This window comes from Orbicella faveolata, unplaced genomic scaffold (assembly GCF_042242905.1).
Source record: "Orbicella faveolata isolate gen_17 unplaced genomic scaffold, um_ofav_v1 contig_34, whole genome shotgun sequence".
NCBI classification, from domain to species: Eukaryota; Metazoa; Cnidaria; class Anthozoa; order Scleractinia; family Merulinidae; genus Orbicella; species Orbicella faveolata.
In genome coordinates, this window is record NW_028301563.1 from 6523091 (window position 1) to 6545759 (window position 22669).

Consider the following 22669-nt stretch of genomic DNA (forward strand, 5'->3'; position numbering starts at 1 on the left):
TCTTCAAATGACTGAGTAAACAAAATAAACTAGTGGGTTTCATTGAAGAGTTGATTACTGCCTCTCTGAAATGTTGAATGTCTTTTCAGCATCAAAAGATGTGAAACTTGACCACATCCCATAAGTGGAAGCGGTTTCGTGTAAACAAATTCAGGTGTTTGGGCATTTTAAAATATTTAGTTACCTGTGCATACATGTACAAGGAAACGGTCTTGAAAATTTCCATGTACTATCAACATGTAATCGATGTAAACAAAAAAGACCTCAAGCGAGGAAAAATGGTCTATGAACCGAACATATTAAGCGGTCTTGAATGTTTTCAGTATTTCCAGCGTTCGCTGCGGCCAACAAATCACAATATTTTCGATCTCTACTCCCTTCGCAAACGCCACCATTATATGTTAATGTAGGCTTAAACAATCTTTAATGATAGAGAAATATCTTGTGAATGAAATGAACAAATGTTTTATTCTGACAGCAAACGGCAGGTACAAAAAAATTATTTCACCTGTTCCAAAAGGCGCAGAAAGTCAGAAAGGTGATAGAAACGCCAAACAAGCCAGTCTTTAAAGACAAATTCTTATCAAAGTTTCTTTGACGCGTTGCGAAATATAATCCAAATGAACAAGCACCACATGTCGGCGCAAAGTGAGTGTGAATAAAACGGTCCCGACTTACATGTACCTTAACCACTTCATGCAAATTACACTTGCAATCCAACTAGTCTTCAAAATCCTTGCAAAAGCTTCATACAGAACCAATCTTCTGCTTTGCTGGATACCCATCGTTGTTTTCGACAATTCTGAGGCGAGGGCGACTGAAGCAACACGATCCAGGCTCGAGTTAGCAAACTACACATTACTCCACACAAAATGACTCCCCTGTACCCCGATTCATTACCGGAACATTGTTTGAGTATTAAAAACCCATTTAAGGACGTCAAACTCACCAATAACGAGAAGTATCAAGGATATTTTCGACCTTAAAACGAACCAAAATACTAATCTCGGAGAACTGATCGATCGATGGACAGCACAGCCTGATGGTGATGACCACTGACCAGTTACGGTGACGTCAAAAAACGTATTTCCGCGGTGTCTGATAGAGCCGTGTGGAACTTCTCGCGTCTGCTGGAAAGATGAAAACACTCTCATACGCATGAAAACAAATTCCTTTTTTCGCTTCTACGAATAATTATGAGCCGTCGTCAGGAGGTATCTGATTTTGAAATTCAAATTCGAGTCTAACTTCTTTTCGACCATTGATTAGAAATAGAAAACACGATTTTTAACCAATCAGCGGACTGTTTTCAAAAATAGTTTATTACGACTTATGTCTATAAACATACACAATTAACTTTGCAACTGAATGAGTATGGTAAGCCCTTCCGCCCACAACAATCTGTCACTATAACGGAGCTTTACCAAAACGTTTTTTGAAAGCGGAGAAATTTGACAATGCTAGTTTTGCGTTTTAGAGTGGACGGAAAACATTTTTAAAACGTGGCTTTTCGAAAACGATGACGTTAAGATAGTCATGTGATTAATCCTCAATGCAGGGGTGCACCCAAGCGTTTCTGCCGCCGGTGATTGGTGCGTTTTGAATTTTTTTCTGGCTTAGTATGGATTGAAAACATTTGTTGCGTTTTCAGAGTGAAAACGCCGTTTCTAGATTTCTCTGGCGTAGTGTGGACGGAGCCCGAGTGATACGTGTTGGCCCGCTTTTGGTTTACTCTCATTCACTGCCTCCCACGAATTTCAGTTCCGCTCCATGGACCGTGAAAAGATCTGTAACCTCTAGACTGGCTTGCTGTTGAATATTGAAAACATGCACATTCGAAAGTTCAATGAGGTTGAATGTTGAATTGCGTGGACTTGAATGTTGAATGCTTCAAACTGCAAAGTTGAGTCATGAGACAATGTTAAATTGGCCTGCAGTACAGGCAGATTAGCGGGCTTTAGCGCGATACACGAGCGCACGCGAAGCGCGAGGGCAGAAAAATCCGCCTGTAGTCACACCATTGTTTATGCTCTACCGCCCCCTTGAAATGGTTGGCTTGAAAGAATGAGAGAGAACAAAGCAATTCAATTTACTGGCGCGAAAAAATGTCTCAAATAACCAATTTACAAATGTATACATGACGCAAAACAGTCAACAGACGTGAACATCTAAATTTAGCTAAATTTAAATCATGTTGTGCCAAAACGAACCAAGGAGGTATAAACCTAAAGATCGAGCTCAGGAGACGAAAATATCGAACAAATTCAGGATGGAAGAAACATAACTTTGACGGCACAGAACGGATCTCCAAGACTACAGCAGTCTCTGGCGACGCCGGACAAAGCTAAATATGATCCGTGGTGAAAACATTTTAATCTAACAACCGGGCACGGCATCACAATATAGAATGCAAGTAATCAACATTGATGCTCACCGACTTTGTCCCTCCAGAGCGAATAATTAAGAGTAATTGCCCCTAAAACTCAAAGAAATCGTGGCCACGGTCGAAAAATCGATTTTGCTCATAATTTGCCAGTTTGAAGGCCTAGGTAAGTAACTGACGGAAATCAAGTTAGTTTTTTGAAATATCCAATATAACGGCAGAAATTCACGAGAAACGGTTATCGCACCGAAAGCTCAGATTTCACTTCGCGATAATCCGAAATTTTACACTTTTCAGCTTCTTGCTACACAGTCGTTTACATCGCTGTGAAAAGTTCTCAACTTTAAATGTATACATTGATTCTTCCTTAATCAAGAGATAGTGTTCATTTTTATTTCTTGTGTTTTCTGGCCGAACTGAGCCCCGATTAAGTAGACATACTTTTCTAAATAAAACAAAACTCAAAAGTTATGCAAATTCAGTGAGGAAAAACACTGACCGGTAGTGCTTCAAATCGTCTGATATTCTAGCACAAGACAGTTCAGTCGATGAATTGTAGGCTTACAGTTTCATTTTTGTGGGATCTACCAGCAATTTTGCATGAACGCCGATCAAAAATCGAGAAAATTGCAATTCAGCCCCTTTGAAATTTGCAATGTAACGCAACACGCTAAAATAGGTAAAAATCTTTTGTTGGCTTGAGACAGGAAAATCAAAGCCTATTAATGTCTTTAACGTTTGAAACGCTTTAGAAATAGTATTTAACTTAGAAATTGCCTGTAATAGCGAAAAAATACGAGTAGAACCAAACTTAATCACTCCCTAACTCTCCCTGTTTTGTGTCACGCATGATACACTTGGCCCATGCTACAATCTTGGAAATGACAATCTGTGGCGAAGGTCAAGTAATTTATGCAGCTTCGGGAGAAGTGACGGAGTGTTTGAAGCGTTCAAAGTATTTCCCCACCAGTTGCTCTTAGATTCCCTTTGCGCTTAGATAACTCCTCCCAGAAGCAATTCAAATCTGCAGGAGCAGGGATATTCGGGACGGCTAAAACGCACTGTTCAGCTTTCTCAAATAACAACGCGTACTAGAGCTTTACAATGCAGTCCGCGGTGCTACTATGCAGCGAGCACGTGACGGACTTGGCAGATGCGTCAAATCTGTAGAAGATGATGGAGCTTTCTCCAGAACTCAACCTTCAATCGCTTTTTCAAATTATGCGATATTCAGCTATCAGTTCGCTTTCTTTTGAAGCTTCGTCCAGTACAAAAAGCCTACCTTTGCATTCAGCTCATTGATCGGGGTGGAAAAAGAGACGTCAGTATCAGTTTCATGATCAACTTGCAGGGCGAGAAAGGAAGAGAAAAGAGTTGAATTGCATTGACAACGCTGGGGTGGGGATGAGAAAAAACTCCTGATAAAAATTGCCTTGTTTACAAACCAAATTTGTGACGCCACGGTTGGTTTTCATTGCTATTTAGCACTGAAGCATGAAGCATTTTTGTAGCCAATGACATGTCGGTATATCTTTAACCTACGTTGTCGTTTACACTTCTGAAAAAGTCAGTGCTACCAACTCTTTATCATGCTTTATCATGTAGTCTTGTGGATCGTTTTATATCACCAACTACTGCCTCATTCAGTTGACGAGCCTTTCTTCGACCCTGGTTTAACAAGCTTTTCAGTTCAAATAAGTTAACACGAAATAATTCGAAAACACAAGTATCCTGTAAGATGTTGGATGTTGCAACAAGGTGGCCAAACGTAATTAAGCAAATTGCGTGTATACAACATTGGTGATATTCTTGCGCGCGTCAATTTTTTTCCCCTTGCTACTAGTCCAGTTCTGGCCCTTTCTCTGTCACGAAACGTCGGGAGAGAGCCGAGAGCGAGGGACCCTCCCTCTCGACGTTGCGTGACAAGGAGAGGGCCAGAACAGGACTACCTTGCTTCTGGCTAGTCATTGAGAGTGTGACCGTTAAAACTACGGAAATTATTTATTTATTTATCATTCCTAAAGTATTTGCTTACCTCGAAGGTCTTTTAGTGGCTTTTGATATCCTTGTTACACTGTATGAGCGGTATGACCGTAACTGCGTGCCGGCACAGATTCCACCGTATTGAAGAACGAACTCGCGCGGGGCGTCTCTAACTCATCCAGCTTACTCCGATTCTTCTTTGATAAGTGCGTTGTTTGCTTGGTTATCGATACGACATTAACTTTTCGTGGGAATAGATAGCCTCCTACTGGCTAGCGACGGCATAAAGCTTGTAATCCCTAACATCGTTCCAATATGTATATACTATTGAGACCTTTTTTACTTCGTTCGGCGGGTTAACTGGGCAATCTTCTCTTATTAATGCACGATTTCGCACATCAACAACAAAGATTTTAAAGCTTTTCAAATGTAAAAGACATTAATAGGCTTTGATTGTCCTGTCTCAAGCCAACAAAAATGGTCTTACCTATTTTAGCGTGTTGCGTTACATTGCAAATTTCAAAGGGGCTGAATTGCAATTTTCTCGATTTTTGATCGGTGTTCATGCAAAATTGCTGGTAGATCCCACAAAAATGAAACTGTAAGCCTACAATTCATTGACTAAACTGTCTTTTGCTAGAATATCAGACAATTTGAAGCACTACCGGTCAGTGTTTTTCCTCACTGAATTTGCATAACTTTTGAGTTTTGTTTTATTTAGAAAAGTATGTCTACTTAATCGGGGCTCAGTTCGGCCAGAAAACACAAGAAATAAAAATGAACACTATCTCTTGATTAAGGAAGAATCAATGTACACATCTAAAGTTGAGAACGTTTCACAGCGATGTAAACGACTGTGTAGCAAGAAGCTGAAAAGTGTAAAATTTCGGATTATCGCGAAGTGAAATCTGAGCTTTCGGTGCGATAACCGTTTCTCGTGAATTTCTGCCGTTATATTGGATATTTCAAAAAACTAACTTGATTTCCGTCAGTTACTTACCTAGGCCTTCAAACTGGCAAATTATGAGCAAAATCGATTTTTCGACCGTGGCCACATTTTTAGAATTTTCTTTGATTTTTAGTGGCATTTACTCTTAAAGAGATACATTTCTGCAATAAACATACATTTCTGCAATAGAAATGAGGAGAGACAAACTACACTACTCGGCACATGGCAAATTACAGAGGTGTCAAACTCTACAAAGCGATAGATAACAGCTGAAACTATGCAGAGCTCTGACCTCTAACAGTCTTTCGGTTCTACTCTACTTTTAAAAAAATCATCCTGATAACGCAACATTAAGTGCCCTTCAAAAACAAGTCAAGAGTAAAATAAAAGGTTGAGAGGTTGGAATTTATGAGAGAACGGCAAATGTAGAGATGTCACGAGCCGTTGGAGTCCGTGTAGGCCTGTCACCCGAGTCAAACACATTTCATTTTTTCTCACACCATCTTACACCTCGATCTGCTGATGTAATCCTAGTTCCGGCTGAAACTATTAAAACATTCGCAATTTACCTCACAGACATGTTGGATTATTTTCATTAGTAACAACATTCCGAAAAATAATTGAGGAGCTCCGCTTTTAGGCTGGCCAAAATCTATATATTATTTTTAGCCGAGAACGTTTTAAAATTTAACTACATGTGATTTATACTGTCTGGGATCCCTGGATATTTTAATAATCACACTTGTGACTCTAAGTTATCAATTCTAATCAGTCTGTCTTTTTTTCCCTTTGCCTTCATTGTGCATATAATGTCAAGTTCTTTTGCAAGGGTTTCGACTGTTTCAAAATCCTCCCATTGTATTTTGCGTCCTTTTCTGATGTCCATCCCAACTTGGTTGTAATGACGATCTATAACTTTTAAACAGTGGTCGGTTTTCTTGTTACCAGTGCACGGTGTTTTACCTGGAGTGATCCTTTGAAGATCGTGGTGAAAAAGAACAAAGTTATCGGCTAGTGAAACTGAATAATTGGAGCACATGGCCTGTGGGTTTCCCGCTGCCTCGTGTGACAGACAGTAACTAATCACGATGTTTGGGGAAAGAGGCTCTTTTGGGCAAGGCACATGGAAAGCCGTTTGGGGCTGGGACAGAATATCCTCTGTGTCTTGTGGCGTAATTTTGTGGCCGACTGGAAGCCGTCTATTGTATGATTTCAGCTTACTGCATATCTTTAGATTCCAGTCGTATCGATCTCTCTCGAAGAACCAAGCGTAACTAATCACTACACTGACAGGTGAGATCAACCTAGCACCTTGGTATATCTTCTGAAAGGCTTCTTCGAAGTTACTTGCATTAAATCTCTTTAGAATGTACTTTCTACAGTGCGTAATAGTGTCGCGGTAAATGTAGACAGGAAAATACGTCATAAAATCTGCGACCATCGGTAACCCAAGCGCGATTTCGGTAGCGTTCGCCCACTTTCGCACCCAGCCAATTTTCATAGAGCACTGAGAACCCAGGATGCGTATCCTTGAGCCGTTAAATATGGTTGCTTTTGTTACGGGTGCCAGAAATGCAACATCGGTATCCATCCATGCTATAATGTGGTCGTTTGTGTATAGATCAATAAAGAAACTGCTCCAGAGTTGGCGGTTGTAACCCGGGGATTTTCGAGCACCCTTGAACTTTAAAACACTTGCGTCTTTGGGTAACGACTCAAAGGCCACCTCAAGTTTGCGATCTGGAAAGTGTTGTTTGATTTGACTTGTGAGGTTTCTGGCAAAAATATGATCCTGCTCCGACTCCTCGTCAAGAACTACGACTGTCTTCCCAAACGATGCAGGCCAGAAGAGAACAGCAGTCCTGAACAAGTCACAGAAAAAACGAGTCCTGTGTTCTTTCAGTTTGCCCGCCATCCTCACGAACAGCGAGATCGATGGAGTAGAATTTTTCATGGAAGTGCCATCACGATTTTGTCTTGCTTTGTCAGCGAGGTTATATGACGGAGCTGCTGCTTCGCTCTTGTTATTGATGTTGATAGAGTTCCATAAAATAATGCCACTGAAGGTCATCAATAGGGCGACGAATTGAAACCTTCGCGTCAATGCAAAGCGATTCAAGGCCCAGAAAAACCTGTGTTTCATTGCAACTTTGTCTTTTTAATTAAGATTATGATGAAGCCCTGTGGAACATCTCGCGTCTGCCAGAAAGATGGAGACACTTATTTGCGTAAAAAAATTTCTTTGTCCGCTTTTACAAATAATTAATAGCCGTCGTTAGATGGTGTTTACGCATGAAATTCAAATTCAAGCCTAACTTTTGAAGTCTGTTGTTTTTGACCATTTTGTAGGGAACAGATTTATCACGACTTTAAAAGTACATAAACATAAACAGTTAACTTTACAACTGATTTATTTCCCAGTACGTAGCAAACGAAGCGTGTATAAAAACAAACAGTATCCAACTAACACAGAGGGACCCAGTCTAAAATACGCCGGAGAAATTTGAAACCGCAGCTTTATTTGTATGGTCAGGCCTAAGGCCCACACCAGTCCCTCACGAAAACCTCCAAACGTTCCGATACCCATTTTTTTCGCTCTCGTACAATATTTTTATACTGAAAATAAAGCAAGAGGAGAGCGATCAATTTGAATTCATTACTCCATGCAAGCCTTCCGATCGTCGAAAATTTTGCATGCATCTTTGAGCGTTTGTTGTGAAGAAGTGATGTGAAGGTGATGTCAAGCAACCTGATCGGCACCGCTGGAATGTGCTTAAATGCCCCCGTAGGGTGATGTAAATGCGTATTATAACATAGCCTTATCGAAGCGCGCTTTCTGCCCATTTGCCCGTGCCTTGCACGCTCACGTCAGTTTGTTTATTTGTACTTTATCTCGGCAATTGTTTTCGTCGATGTTGACACTGTGTAAAACATAATTCCTATTTTTCTTCTAAATATGGAAAATCTAATAATTCTTCCGGAGATGGGGAATATTATTTCCGTGAGCTAGCAAATTTCGAGCTTAATTTTTTTGCCGGGCCTCCACCTAAGAGATTTGCGAATTAAAGCAAGCAGGAGTTGAATCAGCTGGTTCAAGAAAGGCACTCGGCACTCGGAGACCGAGCAAAAAAACACAACAAACTGGTAGTAATGCATTGCGGGAATTTTACAGAGAATTTTCTAGCGATTTGACGACCTTGCATTGTAAAACTTTTCTGGCATTGAAAGCCATTTAAATTTATGCTTTCCACGAACAAAACTTGAACATGAGAGCTGTAGCAAATCTCTGTTTGTGAAGTCTTACATACGAAATCCTGCTGTTCTGTTTTTTTTTTCTGAGCTTTAACAAAGGAAGTTTTATCAAATATTGTTAGCCTGTGATGAATTTTGCGTGCATCTTTGAGCGTTTCTGCTGAAGAAGTGATGAGAAGTTGATGTCAAGCAACCTGATCGGCACTGCTGGAATGTGCTTAACTGCAGGATGATGTAAATGCGTACGACTGGATCGAATTCAAATGAAGTCCACGAGTTAGAAGTCATAGAATGGTATTCAGAAGAGAGGCAGATTTTATTTGGGAACGTGAATCTTGTTAGGTACCTCAAAGAAGTTAGTGCTACTTTGCTCTTGTTAATCGTATTGAGACATGTACATAAATTAATGGTACTGTCACGGAATTTTGGAAATTAAGGAAAAATCTTGTAAGCATCGAAGTCTATCTGAGGAATAAGGAGTATAGTGATACTCAATGTTTTGGTGCGGAGACGCGGAAATGAATTAAAAGAACTAGAAATGATCAACATGTCAAGACAACATGCGATCGTCGCTAGCGCAGAGCTTAAGAAGAAAACTTGAGAGCGCTCGAACTATAGATTAAATGAAAAAAGTCGGTTCACGACCCTAAATAATCGTTGTTCTTTCGTTGTTTTGTTCCCTGTACTGAAAAGATATTTGAAATGTGACGCGCATATGCAAACCCATAAAGATGAAGAAATTCATGAAAATTTACATTCTGTAAAATCATTGTAAATATGTACGAGGTGATCATGAATTGAATGAATTATCCAGAACTTTTTTCTAAATTCTAAGACTACAGCGCATTGTAGATTTTGTCAAAACGTTTACTGTATGGAATACTGCCAAACCGCCATTAAGCGGCCACCCTCTGTTAAGCGGCCAGTTATCAAAGTCTTAGAATTGCTGTGAGTAAAATACTGTAAATAAAATCCCTATGAAACGGTCACTTCTATTAAGCGGTCGCGGCAACCTTTTGGCCGTCCTACTGAGCGCTTTTTGATGTCCTCAGATCACTGCAATTAATTATATAACCCGGGCATTAAGCAGACGCCCACAATTTAATACACGTAGCTTGGCTAAGTGCAAACCAATTCAAAATGGACTCAAATCAAGAGTCATGGAAGATATAGGAGATTTAAAGAATTTCGAATAAAATCGTAATAACTGGACTCTGAATTCGAACTAAAACCGAAATGTAAGGTTTAAAAAAACAACAAAGATAGGGCAAACTGAGGCCTGGTAAATAGGAAACGCGCACAATACTTGGTGTTGCCAAAAAAACTATTTTGTAAGAGATTGTTGATCGCTCGATTACAAACGTTGATTGAGTGGATTTCCCGTTCAGATAAGCTCCACTGTTTTATGACTCGTATTGCCTAGACAGAATATTTGCAGATAATGTCAGCCTCCTTCGCAAGCCTTTCCACAGTTTCAAGGTCCCGCCATTTTATTTCACGCCCCTGATTAATTTCAGTCCCAACTTGGTTATAATGGCGCTCTAGATTCTTTAAGCAGTGGTTTCTCTTGCTTCTAGTACATGGTGTTTCATGGCCCGGTGTGAGTTTCATAAGATCGTGATTAAAAAGAACCAGTTTAGTGTCCGCTGAAAATGACCGAGTGGAGCAAATCGCCTGTTGTTTATCGGCTGCTCTTTGTGACAGACAGTAACTAACAAAAATGTTGGGAAGAAAAAATGTTGTGTTTATCTGAAAAGTATGATCAATATGTAAAGCTGTTTGAGGCTGAGAGAGAATATCTTCTGTGTGTTGTGGTTCAATTTTGTGGCCGACTGGGAAACGTGTAATGTATAACGTCAGTTTACAGCATATCTTTAGATTCCAGTCATATCGATCTCTCTCGAAGAACCAAGCGTAACTTATCACAACGTTGACTGGAGATATTAGAAAGGCGCTATGGTAGGACTTCTTAAATGCTTCTTCAAAGTTACTCGTATTAAATCTCTTTAGAATGTACTCTCTGCAGTGCGTGAAAGTGTCGCGGTAAATATAGACAGGAAAATACGTCATGAAATCCGCCACCATCGGTAACCCAAGCGCCATTTTGGTAGTGTGCGCCCATGTTCTCACACGGGGGATCTTCATGGAGCACTGACAACCCAGGATGCGTATCCTTGAGCCGTTAAATATGGTTGCTTTTGTTACTGGTGTAAGAAATGTGACATCGCTATCCATCCATGCTACAATAGGATCGTTTGGGTATCGATCGATAAAGAAACTGCTCCAAAGTTGGCGATTGTAACCCGGAGATTTTATTGAAGCCGTAATATTCAAAATACTTGCGTCTCTGGGTAACGACTCGAAGGCCACCTCAAGTTTGCGATGTGGAAAGTGTTGCTTGATTTGACTTGTTAAGTTATTGGCAAAAATATGATCCTGATCCGATTCTTCATCAAGAACTACCGAACGACTGTCTTTCCAAACGATGCAGGCCAGAAGAGAACAGCAGTCCTGAAAAGATCACAGTAAAGACGAGTCCTGTGTTGTTTTAGTTTGCCAGCCATCCTAACGAACAGCGTGATCGACGGGATGCTAAAGTTCCCCACGCAAGCGTGAATACGATTTTGATTTACTCTGGCAGCGGTGTCAAAATGCTCATATTTGTTGCTCTCGTACAGCATTTTTATGCTAAAAACAACGCAGATGAGAGCGATTAATTTAAATCCATGCCTCCATTCAAAGTCTGCGACCTTCAGAAATATTGCTTGCATCTTTGAGCGCTTCTTGTGAGGAAGTGATCAGAAGTCGATGTCAAGCAACCTGATGGTCATCGCTGGAATGTGCTTGTAGTCATTCTATGTCACGTGTGAACAGTGTTTTGAACATGTGATGGAAACCGACCAATTCACGCGCGACGTTCAGATACGTGACGGAGATGACATTGGAAAGTCATAGATGTAAAATTTGTGGCGTTTTGTGAAGATCCATGTGACACAAGAGACTCTGTTCTATCTGTTGTGCGACAAAATTGACCACCATGGACACCATATTTCTAGAGGTTCCAAGTTTGAAAGGAGAGCATTTGTGCCTTACAGAGGCTATGTAGTTTTATTCATTGGTCCATTTCTCTTATCTTCTCTGGTACCAGAAGTGCTAGCCGGAGAAATGCAGTCGAACCTCCGGTTGCGACCACCTCTCGTAAGTGACCACCTCTCCTCAGCGACCAGTTTTCCAAAGTACCAAAAGTTTCCAAGTCAGATCACTATATTTGGAACCTCTTGTGAGCGACCACCTCTCGTAAGCGACCGCGACCACTTTTAGAGCTAAAAGTTTGAAATTTTCTTTTGTTTTTAACCTCCCGTGAGCGACCATTGAACTGATTATAGACCGAAAATTGGACACAATGTAAGATGTTTTTGCATCATTGCATTCCTGGGTAGTACAAGAGATGGAAATTTTGTCAGCGGAAAGTACCGGTTTTTTTTTCTTTTCGAAACTGACTTTTCACATAAATAAGACATTTAAAACATGGTTAATTCTCTGCAGTTACCGTATGCTAATGAGGCAAAATTTTGACCGGCAAAATAGTCTGAGCTCTCGTAAGCGAGCACCTCCCGTAAGCGACCACCTAGGCTTGACATTTTGGGTGGTCGCTTACGGGAGGTTCGACTGTAGTCTTTTTTTTTGTAAAAAAAAAAAAACAAAAGCAAAAACAAAAATGTTTTTCCGGCCTAGGCTCAATAGTGTTATTTTTCTGTCGATTTTAGGCTGCAAATAGCCTTGTTAATATTCTTAGATTATAGCTTATGGCATTTCCGATTTGTTGATCTTGATGGTGCTAAAGTAATTTTGGAGCAAATGTTGGACTGCAGGCAATAGATCCTGATATGACACATAGAAAGTTTTTTCAGAAATGTTACACGGCTAGTGCTTTTTTTGCTGTTTCTTCCTAGTTTTGCTATTTAGAAAAAGGAAGAATTTCATATATCAAGTTTAGATAAAAACATATAATGTATTGTATTTACAAATTTTCAACACACAAAATGATATTCTTTTTAAAATCTCAGCTTTGGGGTTTATTCTTTAAATATTCTTAAACTTTTGCAAATTTCAGCATCGATATTCTTATCTAATATATAATTTTATAGAATGAAAAAAGGAGTGTAGGCGAGCTTCTGCCTCAGGAGTATAATTTCTGTCGACGTGCGTTTACCGTGTGCAGAAAAAAAAAGGAAGGCTTGCCACTCAATGCCTGTATTCGTACAATGACAGCAAACGAAACTAATGTCGATCTGGATTCATGTGATGTGTTACGTGATTCTTTGAGGAGGCGAAAATCACACGCTCAAATGATCTTTCAAACTGTGCCTTTTGTTACATGAGCAGATCTGGAGATGGGTGGCTTATATTCCTGACCTAGGGAATTTACGGCCGCTGGTCGGAACATTTTGAAAACTCGAAAATTCCAAATCGCTATTCAAATTTTGCAGGTTCCTCTTTAAATTAGTAAAAACAAAAGGCAATGCTCAAATATGGAAAACAAGACTTGTCATGTTTATTGAACATTCGGAATGACCGTTCACGCGTGACGTAGTGTTACGAAAAATTGTCTAAGTCAAGTTCTAGAACAATCTAGAACCGGAAGTCATTCAGCCGTGACCAATTCGTATAAGAACATTCCAGAACATTCTGATCCTTATGTAGTTACTCAGATTAGAAACTGTGTCAAACTACTTAATTTAGCTCCTAATAGAAGTCTCTATAACTTTAAGCCTCATGTATATTAGAGCAAGAGTTTCTTCTGTAAAGGAGATTGGTTCAAATTTGGAGAAGCATAGTGCTGTAAACTTCTGAAGTTACCTTACGGAAATATATTATTACAAACTGTACCAACATTGAAATGAATACTTTTGCAATGGTGATGTATATGAAAAACAGTTACCTATTTGTATTGAAAGGCAAAGAAGCACAAATAACTAGTGTTGTAACTAATCTGATGTTTTGTGTTCTCTTTTTAGGGGGAGTGCTTGAGTTGCAACTTGTTTAAAGAAAATAACCTTATGCAGAAGATTACTAAAATTACCATATTGGAAGGTGGAGACAACAGCTTCTACAGAACACTACAAGTGTAATAAAATGGAAATTCTTGGCAATTGTACAATCCATTTTGTCTCGTTCAAAGAGAGCAAAGGAAAGATTGATGAAAAAGAAGGTAAAAGCCTGTTACCCTATTCTTTATGTCATTTAAATAGTACCCCGACATGGTAATTTTACATCATTTGATCTTTAACATATTATAACATCTTTTCACAAAATCAAATTCACGTAATACAAATAAAAACCATTGAAGGTATTCTTAGAAATTTTCGAAGGAGGGCCCTATGTGAAACTGTTAAGTACTGTTGAAAGTTTTTAATTTTGTTTTGCCTTTAGAATAATTAGGATGGAGAGAGTGACAGGAGTGTACGAATAATATAGCACTTCCATATTTGATAGAACGACATCACTGAATTAAATATCTCAAAGCGTACAATAATATACTGAGAAAGAAATGGCAAAATGTACTATAAGTGCTACCAGGAATAAGAAATGCTTTTTGGAGGGTTATTGTTTAATATGATGTAAAAAAAAAAAAGGATCCATGCATTTGGCTCTGGCCCTCATTAGTTGCCTGTAAAATAGTATCCTTATTCCGCGCGGTGCTCAATAGCAAGTTTTTGGAATCCCCCTAAACACAATGATTCCAAGCAAGCTGCTTGTTGTTCATAAATTCTTTTCTAACAGGACTCACAACAATTCTATACAAATCAACAAAGAATCTAACAGTGTGCACATTAACAATTGCACATAACTGACCTATAAAGAAAGAAAATGGATTTGCGAAAACAACGTTGTACATGTACAGGTAACAAGAAACGTGCCATATAAATAACATCTTAACTAATGTTTAACTTATGTATATTAGAGAATACTAGTGTTTAGAATTTTACTGGACTCCTTATAAGTATTTTACATATTATTTAACTCCACCTTACTAAACCAGGAACTATAGAAAGAAAGCGATTATAAATAGTTTAGTCCAAACTGGGAAAATTTCCGTAACTTGTTCTCCAAAATACTTCGCAGAAAACCTGTCGATTCGCCGCACTGTAGAGCTTTCAGGCGGAGGTTTAATGCCTCGTGATTATAATGTAAGGACTCTCAAATTTTTTTGATGGTAAAATAAACATCGTGTTTAAACTTCAGGGTTGGCGAAACATCTGCTAATGGTGTAGGGGAATCAATTTTAATGCAGCAGAACCTACATGAGGGCAAACCTACCGGATTCCGCAATGTTAACTGTGAGCTGCGTAATTCTCCACTGTATATTGTAGCAGTGGCATTTTGCGCTAATCTTTGCTACATCACTAACCTGCGTTTGAGTTCCTCTCGGTTTCAGCACGCACTTTTTATGAAAAAGGCAGGTCCAGAAGTGCAGATTTCGTTGAAGATACAATGCATACACATTCTGTCAATGAGTAATGTATAATTTTCCTTAATCATCTTGATATTATATTCAATGTTCCAGTTACTCCCAGATTTGCCTCTTCCTCCGCTAGATGCATTTTCCGTTGTGCAAATCTCCGACTAGTAGGACAAAACGGAACCGCCATCATATAAGACAACGAATGTTTTTCTTTTTAACGTAGTTAAGCGCTGCGGAACATTATTGCTGGACGATAACAGACTCCATCGGCAGCAAAAAGTGACACGGCAACATAAGAAAACCGAATTCCAGCCAACACCCACTGTGTAAGTGTTCTTAGCACCAAGATAATTGCGAAAAAAAAAAAAAAACTGTACCTTGAGTGCATCAGTTGGTACTTTTTCTGCAACGACGAAGCAGAAATCTGTTTAAATTTCCTTAGTGGTGGAAAACAATGAACTGTCAATCAAAAAAAAAAACAAACAAACAACAAAAAACAACAACAACAACAACAGCCTTCCTTTTGTGGAAAGAGATGATAGAAAGCATTGTTAATAGTGAACGCCTATAATCTGATCTGCTGGCAGGAGAATTCGATGAGTGAGGTAAGGAATGATTTCAATGAATTAGTTATTGCGAGAATACACACACACAGTTGTGTGATCGTGGGAACAGAACTGTTCAAAACATTTCCTATACGGTTGTCCAATGTTAGGATCGTAAAACTGTACAAAAATTGAGAACATGTATACTTTAATCGACAGAGAGATTAATCTTTGCAGAGACTGACTTTTTTGCTTGTGTACATCCGCAAACGGGACAAAGATTATGATTTGAGCTAATTTTTCCGTTCGCCATCGGTTGATGGAATGAAAATGGAAGGAATGCATCTGTTAGTATGTATTTCCTCATTTCGGATAGCTATTTCTTCATTACTCGTTGTACAACGCGAAACAGGCCATAGCGCCACTGCGTAGCTGTCTTGAAGCAGCAGTGTAATTTGCTGCAATCTTTCGTGAACCTACCTCGCTTAGCCAGTGGAAGCAAATGTAGCGGTCTTATTATTTTGTTTTTTTTTTGGCATCAAATCATCTGTCCCAAACACCAGTTAATCGGGGTTATGTAGCTGGAAGCTCTTAGCTTTGACCCCTCGGAAGGCCATTGTACTCTGCAGTGTGACCACGTGCAAGACAGAAATCTGTTGGCTGGAATTTCTAGAAAAAAGGATAATGAAATAAATTCCATCCGTCTTTACCTTTAATGAAGTTAGTGTAAATTTTTAAACCATTAATACTAGAAAAAAAAGGCAGTGCTCTGAGCAACGAAAATCTAGAACATCCGAATAAGCGCTTACTTCAAGGGCGAAAGTATTTAAACAGGGTCAAATTTCAGGACACAAATGAAAGAAATGTTTTGGTTGTGACTAATCCAACTCTTTCCTTTTAGTTCTATTTCTTGTTTTGGACCTTCTTTGTACATATTGTTACTGTTAATTTAACTCTCTTATTATACCGGGAATAAAATCTTCGAGTTCCAATCAAAGATAATACAATTTTTCGCTAATGCTAAATGATGTACCCATTATTCAATCCCAATGTAATTAACTTTTTTACTATATTATTTGCAGATGCAATTTGGTCTACTTACCATAATAATCGCAGCTCTTGTTCGGGCCCTAATCTTAGGGGCTCCAGAAGAGCGATGAAATTATCCGGTACAGGAAACCGGGGATGGGGGGTAAGTAAAATTTTTATTTGCAATTTTTTGATTTTTCTAAACCTTCTTTTCTTTTTTTTTATAATAATACAAGGAAAACTAGTTATTATTATGACTAATTGATTTTTACACTAATTTGAATAGTAATTTATGCTGGCCTTATTCTCATTTTCTTTCTTTCTTTTTTCGTAGGCCAGTTCAACATCACAAAGCCCCCCAGGAGCACGGGGAAAGGTAATTCCCTGTGCCCAAAACCTTGTAAATATACGTTGTTTTAAAGTAAGAGTCAGCATCATATGTTTTAATAAACATTTTAAAACTGAAGTAACTTGCATACAATCCTCAATATATTAGGGAAATAAAACTCTTATAGCAATTACTCTATTACTGAAGAAAAGGAGCCTAAATGTCAGGTATACATGTAGAACCTGCCATTGTTCTTGGAATTAACAGTGTACAAACTAATTTATAGCTGACAACAGGAAGTTATCGGGGCAGATGTTACTTGGTGAACACGGATTGCGAGAAAAGAGCAACCCTCTCGCTCTCACACTACTTCCTCTGCCCTGCTAAACAGCTCCTTCTGTACCCTAATACAATAGCAACGTGTAGTTAAAGTTTGGCAGTTTTTTCTTATCTGGTAAATTTCAAAATTACCCTACAGATAGATTCTACTGTTGCTGCTCGCATATGGCTCATAAAATTGTTTGAAAGAAGAGATAGGAACACATTTAACTGATTCTTCATTTCCCGATGTCTCTTGATCTCTTTACAGGACAAAAAAAATAATGAGCGAGTAGACACACTCAGATTATGTGAGATTAGGGCTATCAACTCAAGCTTGTTGATTAGAATTGAAAAAATGAACCAGGAGCAACATAGCGTAATAAAATTACAGCATAGTTGTTTCCTTTAATTCACTGAGTATCCTGTGTAGTTTGAGACTCTGAGGCAAGGATACTTTTCTTTTGATTTCAGTTTGAGGTGGCAGTTTTACAAAGGATGGTGTAGTTATTGACCAACAAAGTAACTAGGACTGTTCCGATGGTAAACTAGGTTTCAATTTTTTGTATTATTATCATTATTCTTTTTCTCTTTTTGATTTTTGGAATGATACATTCTATGATGCATAGAATAATATTATTTACATGCGGATATCGGATTTCGCTATAGCAGGACTTGTTATCGGTAGTTGTCGATATAGGACTGATGTACAATTAACTACTTCTTCCGATGTATTTCAAATCAAATTAGACAGCATTTAAAAATTTGTAAATATTTTAACCCATCCCTGGCTGTCAAGGCCGATTATTAAACACGCTCTGATTTTGGCCCACGCAAGCGATTTACAAATCGCAAAAAATACTTTTTCGATAAAAGAAAACCGTAGCGGGTTAGTCTGACTTGTAATTTTAAAGAAATCTGCAGGGCATTTGAAGTTTCCACGGTACCCTAAGAAATTTAATAAGTCACTTCCAAAAAGCGCCTACAGTCGCTATGCAACAGTGAACACGAAAACACGAAAAACCTAGCGCCAGGATACGAAAAATAACGAATCAAAGCTTGCAACATGGAAGCTTTTTTATAAATACTGGTAAGACTGGTAAATGAAAAAAAGAGTTTCATTTAGCCATTTTCCCTGTTATTATAGAAAAAAAAGCGGCAAACTGATTATACACGAAAAAAACCCGTGATTCACGCCGCTTTAGCGTCTTTTTCGTTAAATATATTAAGCCTGAAGGGTCGAAAATTTTTGGCGACTAAAATACTTGTGCTGGCGACCAAACTTGAAAACTTAGGGGCCAGCTGGACCCAAGGTTTTTTCTTGAAACTCGAGCCCTGTAGTCCAGCGAGGAGCTTCAATTTCTTGCGCAGAAATAATATTTACCAAATCAAATCAACGACAGTTCTGCAGGGCAAAAATGAAAAGTATAACTAATAGCTACCTCTTTTCGTTCCTTGCGATGCGCCGTTCGCTTGTAATGCGTGCCTTTACAAGGGCCTTCCGTTGAAAAATTGTCGAAAGAATTTTTCGTCAATAACCTCTTTCTTGTGTTTCCACCCACAAGCTCAAATCGGTATTCAGTTTTGAAACAGTCGTCTGTGAAATGCTCGTTGGACACATACCCATTTTCGAGTTCTTTTGCATGAATCTCTTATCCGATCCCGACGTAGCTGTTCGAACCACTTCTTTGGCAATTTTTTGTTCTTTGCAGGCAAATTAAGGAAAGTCACTCCTCTTTCCTTATCCTTTTCGGTTCGGGTTTTACAGCCCAGGGCCGAACATTTTAGCTCACAGCTGAATAAACGAACAGAAAGGAAGAGCTTCAGCCTTTGAGCTCCGCACCAATTCGGACGGAATGACGTCACGGATATGCGGCCTGGCCTGCAAGATCCTTTCAAAATGGCGGCTGCCGGCGTCGAACTTTTCACTTCTTTTTCGTTGGGATCACATCCACTTCAGAAGCTTAAACAACGGTGAGTAACTCGACTCAGTGTGAACTTTTTATTGGTGATGGAAAAAATACGCGGTTTTTGGAATGACCTTCTCCTTTAAACTCGGTCGCGAAACAAAATGGCGGTGTTTTGGAGCTATTTTCGAGATTTCGTCGGGGCACAGAAAATCGAGGATTTAACCGAGTCCAAAAATGTTTTCGCAGAAGTATTTTAAACAACAAGTAGATTCGTTTTAACGAAAAAAAAAAATAATGGGGATTTGATGCACTTTATTTCCATTACCTTAGTCTATTTATTTCTTTAATTAATTATCAGAGGAAACTGCGGCTTGTGTTTTTTTAACAATATTTTTAGCCCGAAAACGTTTTCAATCTTTACTATAATTCATCCTGGCTGCAATCCCTCCAAATTTTCATAATAAGAACTGATTGAGACTCCAAGTTATCAACTCAAATCAGTAGATAAAATAGAACTATGGAACAACATTATGCAAAAGAATGCTGTACAAGTTGTGCCCTTTTCCACTCCCAGGACGATAAAGCATCGGCTCTTTTGAGCAAAAATTCTAAATAATATCTGCATTATTTTCTCTTGCAATCACACTATATTTTAACACTTTTAGCCGGCGGCGCCTCTTTCATCATTTCACCCATTGAAGACTCACCTTTATGCAGCCGAAAGCTTGTGCTTGTATGATACTTTTAGCCGAGAACGTTTTAAAACTTAACTACATGTGATTTATACTGGCTGGGGTCCCTCGATATTTTCATAATCACACTTGTGACTCTAAGTTATCAATTCTAACCAGTCTGTCTTTTTTTCCCTTTGCCTTCATTGTGCATATAATGTCAAGTTCTTTTGCAAGGGTTTCGACTGTTTCAAAATCCTCCCATTGTATTTTGCGTCCTTTTCTGATGTCCATCCCAACTTGTTTGTAATGACGATCTAGAACTTTTAAACAGTGGTCGGTTTTCTTGTTACCAGTGCACGGTGTTTTACCTGGAGTGATCCTTTGAAGATCGTGGTGAAAAAGAACAAAGTTATCGGCTAGTGAAACTGAATAATTGGAGCACATGGCCTGTGGGTTTCCCGCTGCCTCGTGTGACAGACAGTAACTAATCACGATGTTTGGGGAAAGAGGCTCTTTTGGGCAAGGCACATGGAAAGCCGTTTGGGGCTGGGACAGAATATCCTCTGTGTCTTGTGGCGTAATTTTGTGGCCGACTGGAAGCCGTCTATTGTATGATTTCAGCTTACTGCATATCTTTAGATTCCAGTCGTATCGATCTCTCTCGAAGAACCAAGCGTAACTAATCACTACACTGACAGGTGAGATCAACCTAGCACCTTGGTATATCTTCTGAAAGGCTTCTTCAAAGTTACTTGCATTAAATCTCTTTAGAATGTACTCTCTACAGTGCGTAAAAGTGTCGCGGTAAATGTAGACAGGAAAGTACGTCATAAAATCTGCGACCATCGGTAACCCAAGCGCGATTTCGGTAGCGTTCGCCCACTTTCGCACCCAGCCAATTTTCATAGAGCACTGAGAACCCAGGATGCGTATCCTTGAGCCGTTAAATATGGTTGCTTTTGTTACGGGTGCCAGAAATGCAACATCGGTATCCATCCATGCTACAATGTGGTCGTTTGTGTATAGATCAATAAAGAAACTGCTCCAGAGTTGGCGGTTGTAACCCGGGGATTTTCGAGCACCCTTAAACTTTAAAACACTTGCGTCTTTGGGCAACGACTCAAAGGCCACCTCAAGTTTGCGATCTGGAAAGTGTTGTTTGATTTGACTTGTGAGGTTTCTGGCAAAAATATGATCCTGCTCCGATTCTTCGTCAAGAACTACGACTGTCTTCCCAAACGATGCAGGCCAGAAGAGAACAGCAGTCCTGAACAAGTCACAGAAAAAACGAGTCCTGTGTTCTTTCAGTTTGCCCGCCATCCTCACGAACAGCGAGATCGATGGGGTAGAATTTTCCATGGAAGTGCCATCACGATTTTGTCTTGCTTTGTCAGCGAGGTTATATGACGGGGCTGCTACTTCGCTCTTGTTATTGATGTTGATAGAGTTCCATAAAATAATGCCACTGAAGGTCATCAATAGGGCGACGAATTGAAACCTTCGCGTCAATGCAAAGCGATTCAAGGCCCAGAAAAACCTGTGTTTCATTGCAACCTTGTCTTTTTAATTAAGATTATGATGAAGCCCTGTGGAACATCTCGCGTCTGCCAGAAAGATGGAGACACTTATTTGTATAAAAAAATTTCTTTGTCCGCTTTTATGAATAATTAATAGCCGTCGTTAGATGGTGTCTACGCATGAAATTCAAATTCAAGCCTAACTTTTGAAGTCTGTTGTTTTTGACCATTTTGTAGGGAATAGATTTATCATGACTTACGTACATAAACATAAACAGTTAACTTTACAACTGAGTTATTTCCTAGTACGTAGGAAATGAAGCGTGTATAAAAACATACAGTATCCAACTAACACAGAGGGACCCAGTCTACAATACGCCGGAGAAATTTGAAACCGCAGCTTTATTTGTATGGTCAGGCCTAAGGCCCACACCAGTCCCTCACGAAAACTTCCAAACGTTCCGTTACCCATTTTTTTCGCTCTCGTACAGCGTTTTTATACTGAAAATAACGCAGGTGAGAGCGATCAATTTGAATTCATCACTCCATCCAAACCTTCCGATCGTCGAGAATTTTGCTTGCATCTTTGAGCGTTTCTTGTGAAGAAGTGATGTGAAGTTCATGTCAAGCAACCTGATCGGCACCGCTGGAATGTGCTTAAATGTCCCCGCAGGGTGATGTAAATGCGTATTATAACATAGCTTTATCGAAGCGCGCTTTCTGACTGGCTAACGCGCTCGACCATTTGCCCGTGCCTTGCACGCTCACGTCAGTTTGTTTATTTGTACTTTGTCTCGGCAATTTTTTTCATCGATGTTGACACTATGTAAGACATAATTCCTATTGTTCCTCTGAAATATGGAAAAATCTAATAATTCTTCCGGACATGGGGAATATTATTTCCGTGAGCTAGCAAATTTCGAGCTTAATTTTTTTGCTGGGCCTCCACCTACGAGATTTGCGAATTAAAGCGAGCAAGAGCTGAATCAGCTGGTTCAACAAAGGCACTCGACACTCGGAGATCGACCAAAAAAACACAACAAACTGGTAGTAATGCATTGCGGGAATTTTACAGACAATTTTCTAGCGATTTGACGGCAATAAAATTCAGCTCAAACTTTCATTGTAAAACTTTTCTGGCATTGAAAGCCATTTAAATTAATACTTTCGACAAACAAAGCTTTCACAAATCTCTGTTTGTCTTACATACGAAATCCTTCTGTTCTGTTTTTTTCTGAGCTTTAACAAAGGAATTTATACCAAATACTGGTAGCCTGTGATGAATTTTGCTTGCATCTTTGAGCGTGTCTGGTGA

At 39.2% G+C, this 22669-nt stretch overlaps 2 protein-coding genes and 1 pseudogene across 2 annotated transcripts; all 3 read right to left on the reverse strand.

Annotated features, from left to right (window-relative positions):
- Nucleotides 1-5474: 5474 nt before the first annotated feature.
- LOC149104416 (uncharacterized) lies at nt 5475-7458 on the reverse strand. Its single transcript, XM_089271405.1, has one exon. The coding sequence runs from the start codon at nt 7456-7458 to the stop codon at nt 6052-6054; it is 1407 nt and encodes a 468-aa protein (XP_089127531.1). The 3' UTR covers nt 5475-6051.
- A 1423-nt stretch (nt 7459-8881) lies between these two features.
- LOC149104417 (uncharacterized) lies at nt 8882-11371 on the reverse strand (annotated as a pseudogene).
- A 7926-nt stretch (nt 11372-19297) lies between these two features.
- LOC149104418 (uncharacterized) lies at nt 19298-21385 on the reverse strand. Its single transcript, XM_089271428.1, has one exon. The coding sequence runs from the start codon at nt 21383-21385 to the stop codon at nt 19979-19981; it is 1407 nt and encodes a 468-aa protein (XP_089127554.1). The 3' UTR covers nt 19298-19978.
- Nucleotides 21386-22669: the final 1284 nt, after the last annotated feature.